We start from the raw sequence: 6583 nt of genomic DNA, 5'->3' as shown, positions 1-6583 counted from the left end.
GTGTGTGTGTGTGTGTGTGTGTGTGTGTAGGTGAGCGTGAGGGTCTCTGGCTGCATGTGGATGCGGCGTACGCTGGTTCTGCTCTGCTGTGTCCTGAACTGCGTTATTTTCTCAACGGAATTGAGTTTGCCGATTCATTCGTCTTCAACCCATCCAAGTGGATGATGGTCCATTTCGACTGTACGGCGTTCTGGTGAGAGACACATGCATCCTGTTTTTTTCCTGTTTCCTCATATTTTCCTGTTGCAATAAAATCAGTAATATTGTGAAATATTATTGCAATGTAAAACAGCTGTTTTCTATGTGAATATCTGTTAAACTGTAATGTATTTGTGATCAAAGCTGAATTTTCAGCATCATTACTCCAGTATTCAGTGTCACATAGAAATGTTTTGTAACATTATAAATGTCTTTATTGTCACTTTTGATCATTTTAATGCATCCTTGAGGAATCAAAGTGTTCATTTCTTTCCGAGCGTAAATGAATCTCATGTGAGTTCAGCGTTTGTAAAACCTCTGTTTGAACCGCAGGGTGAAGAATAAGATGAAGCTCCAGCAGACGTTCACCGTCGACCCGCTTTACCTGAGACACGAGAACTCAGACGCCACTGACTTCATGGTAGAGTCCCGTTACGCTCGTTAGAATGTGTTTATCTGTTTGTCTCCCTGCTGTGTATTGATTAGCGCTCATCTCCCGCAGCACTGGCAGATCTCTCTGAGCCGCCGCTTTCGCTCTCTGAAGCTGTGGTTTGTGATGCGCTCCTTCGGTCTGAAGAACCTGCAGGATCACATTCGACACGTGAGACGCGCCATTATGCTCTAGTCTAGTCATATAATCATTCAGAACCTTTACAAATCCTCAGAAATGAACATGATGAGAAAATTATTTCTTAAATCATTGTAAGGCCTCAATTCAACAAGTCCGTTTACGTTCGATCGGTTTCACGAACAGTCAAAGCTAATGCTGCCGTTTCCTGTCTGTGATGATGCGTTTCCTGTGATGTCAGAGCGTGGAGATGGCGAAGCTGTTCGAGTCTCTGGTCAGAAACGACACAAACTTCCAGATCCCAGCGCAGCGGCACCTCGGCCTGGTCGTCTTCTGCTTACGAGTGAGTCATCTAATGCCACCATACTCGCAGGAAAGCCTCACAATCACATGTTTATTGATCATGTGTCTTATAGAGACTCCTGCGCTGATATGAGATGGTGACACACACTGTTTGTCATGTTTCTGAATGATAGCTTATTCATGAGCCGTGGTATTTGAAGAGTGATGTTCTTAGTGTTTCCGTCTTGTTTTCCAGTGCAAATATTGAAAAGATGCATTTACTTCAGACGCACGGTAACATGAGATGTCTGGTTTATTTCAAAGTGAAAGCTAGTTGATTTTTCTGAGCCCATTGGTAGATATTTGATCTTGTTTTAAGCACAAACTCACTTCATTTTCATGCATTTCTCTGAAAACCAGACTTATTATCTTCAGTCACTGTACATCTGAAGTAAATGCATCTTGATTTAAGAATCTGTAGATATCTGAACTGGAAAACAAGACAAAAACACAGAGTGAGAAAGTCATATTTTACAGTGCTGTTCCAGTGGATGTACAATGTCAGAAAAAAGCTGTCACTGTGGCAGTGTTACCCCTACCGTGTGTGTATTTGTACCTAAATGGTACATATTTGTATCTTTTGAAAATTCCCGCTCCAGTGACAGCATTCGTACCTTTATTTCTGAGAGTTCTGTCCGCAGTATTGTGTAGTAGTTAATGTGACATCTGCATCATCTACAATGTGTGTGTGCAGTTTCTACATGATTACACAAATCACAGACGCAAAAAACTTGTTGATGGTTTCGATCACTTCCATGTATTCAAATACTGCCGCTTTATATTCCTGCGTTCACATCAGCACCTTTCTTCTGTCCGCAGGCTGGAAACGGAGCGACGCAGGAGTTACTGCGCAAACTGACTAAATCAGGCCAGATGTTTCTGATTCCAGCTGCCATCGGGAACAAACTCATCATCCGCTTCGCCGTGACGTCGCAGTTCACGAGCGCTCCGGACATCCAGAGGGACTGGAGCCTGATCCGGCAGACGGCCAGAGAGGTGCTGCGCTCCTGCGCTCTCACACGCCAGCCCAGCGTGATCTCAGACGAGAGCTGCGAGGAGAACGAGGACGAGCTGAGCCGCATGCGTCTGGAGCCCATGATAGACGAGCGTCTGGTGCGGCAGGGACAGAGACGTGCCACCCGCTCGCTGAGCTGCAGCGCTGAGCTCCCCCCCGCCCGAGCCGAGCGCACGCCGCTGCAGAGAGACGCCCCGCTGGAGCAGATCCCCGAGCGGCCGGAGCACAGAGCGCAGAAGAGGCTGCTGAAGTTCCACAGCGTGCCCAGTCTGTCGCAGGTGTGGGCGCAGTGTGGCATGCAGCAGCTCTACCAGCCCTTCAGACGAGGATGGGTCACCAGCAGAGCCAGCTGCTTCAACTGCTTCCCTCTGGAGACCAGCCCGCTGCCCACCAAATAACACACACTCACTCTCACACACACTCACACACACACTCACACACACACACACACACACACTCACTCACACACACACACTCTCACACACACACTCTCACACACACACTCTCACACACACACTCACTCACACACACTCACTCTCACACACACACTCTCACACACACACTCACTCACACACACTCACTCTCACACACACACTCTCACACACACACTCACTCACACACACTCACTCTCACACACACACTCTCACACACACACTCACTCACACACACTCACTCTCACACACACACTCTCACACACACACTCACTCACACACACTCACTCTCACACACACACTCTCACACACACACTCACTCACACACACTCACTCTCACACACACACTCTCACACACACACTCACTCACACACACTCACTCTCACACACACACTCTCACACACACACTCACTCACACACACTCACTCTCACACACACACTCTCACACACACACTCACTCACACACACTCACTCTCACACACACACTCTCACACACACACTCACTCACACACACTCACTCTCACACACACACTCTCACACACACACTCACTCACACACACTCACTCTCACACACACACTCTCACACACACACTCACTCACACACACTCACTCTCACACACACACTCTCACACACACACTCACTCACACACACTCACTCTCACACACACACTCTCACACACACACTCACTCACACACACTCACTCTCACACACACACTCTCACACACACACTCACTCACACACACTCACTCTCACACACACACTCTCACACACACACTCACTCACACACACTCACTCTCACACACACACTCTCACACACACACTCACTCACACACACTCACTCTCACACACACACTCTCACACACACACTCACTCACACACACTCACTCTCACACACACACTCTCACACACACACTCACTCACACACACTCACTCTCACACACTCACACACGCTCACTCTCACACACACACTCACTCTCACACACACACACGCACACTCACTCTCACACGCACACTCACTCTCACACGCACACTCACTCTCACACGCACGCACACACACGCACACTCACACACTCACACGCACACCTTCTCCAGGACTCGGGAGCGTCAGTGTGTTTTTCATACGGTCAGCTCAGTGACGATCACAGCATCAGACGCTGCATTTACACCTGCCTGAAAACACATGCATTCTGTCCCTTTATCATCACACACTGTAAAAAGCATCACATGATCAGTGCCTGTCAGATGTTTGGATTTCTGTCTGTCGCTGTCCTAAAAACCTTTTGATCGAAATGCTGAAGGATTTGTTTCTCAGGGTTTCTGGGGTTTGTGAGTTGCTGCAAGGCTAATAATTAAATCATAAAAATAAAAATAAATAGGTAATTTTCTAATAAAAATAAAACACTTACCACCTGCATGTCATGTGACCATTAATCGACATCAGAGAGCCGTGAACGTGTTAAATGACTGAAATACTGAATCTCAGGAAGGTTAAGTGACAAGAGGTTTGGTAATCCCTGATGCAGAAAAATATGATTTATATCTATAAAGTTATGAGTTTACATTTTTGTTGTAACAGATCATCAAGTGCTCATCATGATCATTAAACCTTCTGATCTAAAGGCTTCGGCTGAACATGAGACACGTTTACATCAAGCGTCATGAAGTCTCACACGTGTTTAAAGCATCCCATAATGCACCTGATGAAATGATGACTGTCCATAGCTGGAGGCTTTTACACAAATATGATCATTCCTTCATAAATGATAAAGGCGGCCTTATACTTTCATGCATACTGATACATTTATACTGCAGATGAAAAATGGTGATGATATAAAAACATGTTTTCTAAATTAAAAACCTTTTCTTTTCTTTGTGATTATATATATATATATATCCTGGAGAATATTTACTTTGTATTAGTGTAACATGTATATATTTATTTATACAAAATCTTTTTTGACTCAATATCAGAAATAACATTTAAGTTTCAGTGTTGTCCGGACGTCCAGTTACGTTATTTCAGAATCCGGTGACTTCACTATTATTCTAACGTGTGTATGACTGTAATAATAAGAATGAGCAGATGTATAGACAGTAGGTTCATGATATATTATGTATTAAAATCATCTTCTCTGTAAAATCTGTGTACGGTTTGGTTTCCAGCTGAATAAATCTGGTTGTGTTGGTCTCAGTCTCGTGTGTCTGTTAATGACTGAACTGTGAATCTCTTCTGTCATGAGCACAGTCTGATGTTCATTCGTGTTTATTTTGTGCTATAATAACTAGTAAAGAAGAAGAGATGATCAGTTCACCTGAGCTACAGCGATCCGTTTGAATTTGGATTCATGTATTGATTATGCACAATCCTCTGCTGTTTCCTACATTATCAATTACTTATGTTGGTGAAAGTATAGTAGATCCAGATCTCATGCATATTTCCTATTGGTTATTAGTTATCAGTTATTGAACCGAACTGAATCAACACTGAACTGATTTCAAATGAATAATAATGACTTTTCAATATTGTCTTTTTAGAGCTGCTTTACAGCAGAATTGAATTCTGTTTGCATCATTCAATCACTATTTCCTTGTTTATCCCTTTGAAATAATCTGTACTGTATAAAGCGCTATAGACATACAGGTGACTTGACTTGATTAGGCTGAATGGACTGATTGTTCTCAGGTGAAGCTTGATTTTCACTAATGAAGGGGACTGTGTTCATTTGACCTGCAGATTCATTAATGCTCAGGACCTGAACGTCTGAACGTCACACGCAGCAGAACCAGAGACAGCGGAGACTCACCTGTGCGGCCGGAGGTGTAGATGTAGAGGGCGGGGCTCCGGATGCTGATGCCACGCCTCAGGCTGAGGGGCGGGGCCTCGTCTGAGCCTGTCCGTCTCACAGCTGTCCGATACCACGCTCAAGCAGAGACCACCGCCGCGCCAGATCTGCAGAAAAACACACGGTACTTTAGTCATTAAAGCAGCAGCCAGTCAATTCATCTGCATCTCATGCATTTAGTGGATTATTTTAAACCTGCACTGGCATTTCCATCTGTCAGCATTTCAAAAACCAAACTCATAAATCATTGAAACCCACTGTACTATATGAATTCATTTACACTCGTGTTGCTATACCAATACAAAAAGATTAATTCATACAATTTAATTTAATGATTTAATTATTTTTAGCATTTTTTTTATAATGAAAAACTCTCTTCTCCACCCCATTCTGATGCACACTGTATATTCATGCATTTATACAGACATTTACAATCAAACGCCTCCCGAATTTGAGCAAGATTTGCATTTTGTCAAAGTAACTGGTACCATTATAGAAAGTTCCTTTTCATAATATTTGCATTCATTTAATTTTGTAATGCAGCTTCACCGTGATGCAAATAGACTAATATTGCATACAAGCAGCGTCGTCGAGATCATCGTGAGAATGCCTCTTAAATTCTGATGCTGAACTGAATTTGAAGAAAAAGTAGACGTTGAATTAATTACATTTCAGATAAATCCATATGTCAGCAATTGCAAATTTTAACTAGAAAAGAAAGTGTTAGGCTGGCAAAACATCTGAAACTTTAAAACTCCTTTAGGATTGAAGGTTATACAGGCCTTACAGGCAGAAAAAAAGGAATTATTATTATATTCCATAGATAAAATTTTTCATGATTTGATGGAAGACCAGAAGGCCATTGCAATTCAGTAACACACATCAGTCACACTTATACATGAGTGAATGTCGTTCATTTAATCAAGAGCAAAGTTCTAATCGAGATAGATAGACTGATTAATAGATAGATTGATTAAGAGAAGAGCAGCCAAATAAAGTGCTTTTTGCTCTTGTGTTTTAATCAGCTGATGTTCTGGTGGTGTTGAGTGATGTCTGGCGTCGGTTCTGATTGATTGATCAGGTTCTGAAGCTTCTGTTCACCTGCATCAGTGATGAGGGCCGTGGCGCAGCAGCAGTGCAGCAAAGGTCTGCTCCTGATGTTCGTGTTCAGGAGCGTGACGTTTT

General features: G+C 43.3%; 1 protein-coding gene across 1 annotated transcript in view; it reads left to right on the top strand.

The window, feature by feature from the left end:
• The window catches only part of hdc (histidine decarboxylase), a 6035-nt gene extending 3450 nt beyond the window's left edge, over positions 1 to 2585 (top strand). The window contains exons 8-12 of the mRNA XM_016537261.1: positions 31 to 193; positions 532 to 619; positions 701 to 799; positions 1008 to 1109; positions 1928 to 2585. Coding sequence (XP_016392747.1) covers positions 31 to 193; positions 532 to 619; positions 701 to 799; positions 1008 to 1109; positions 1928 to 2521 — 1046 coding nt within the window. The 3' untranslated portion in view covers positions 2522 to 2585. The remainder of the gene's footprint in view (positions 1 to 30; positions 194 to 531; positions 620 to 700; positions 800 to 1007; positions 1110 to 1927) is intronic.
• The last annotated feature ends 3998 nt before the right edge of the window (positions 2586 to 6583 follow it).

The sequence above is a fragment of the Sinocyclocheilus rhinocerous genome, unplaced genomic scaffold (genome assembly GCF_001515625.1).
Source record: "Sinocyclocheilus rhinocerous isolate Xijiao unplaced genomic scaffold, SAMN03320098_v1.1 scaffold4111, whole genome shotgun sequence".
In the NCBI taxonomy this organism is placed as follows: Eukaryota; Metazoa; Chordata; class Actinopteri; order Cypriniformes; family Cyprinidae; genus Sinocyclocheilus; species Sinocyclocheilus rhinocerous.
This window is presented reverse-complemented; position numbering and strand designations above follow the sequence as displayed.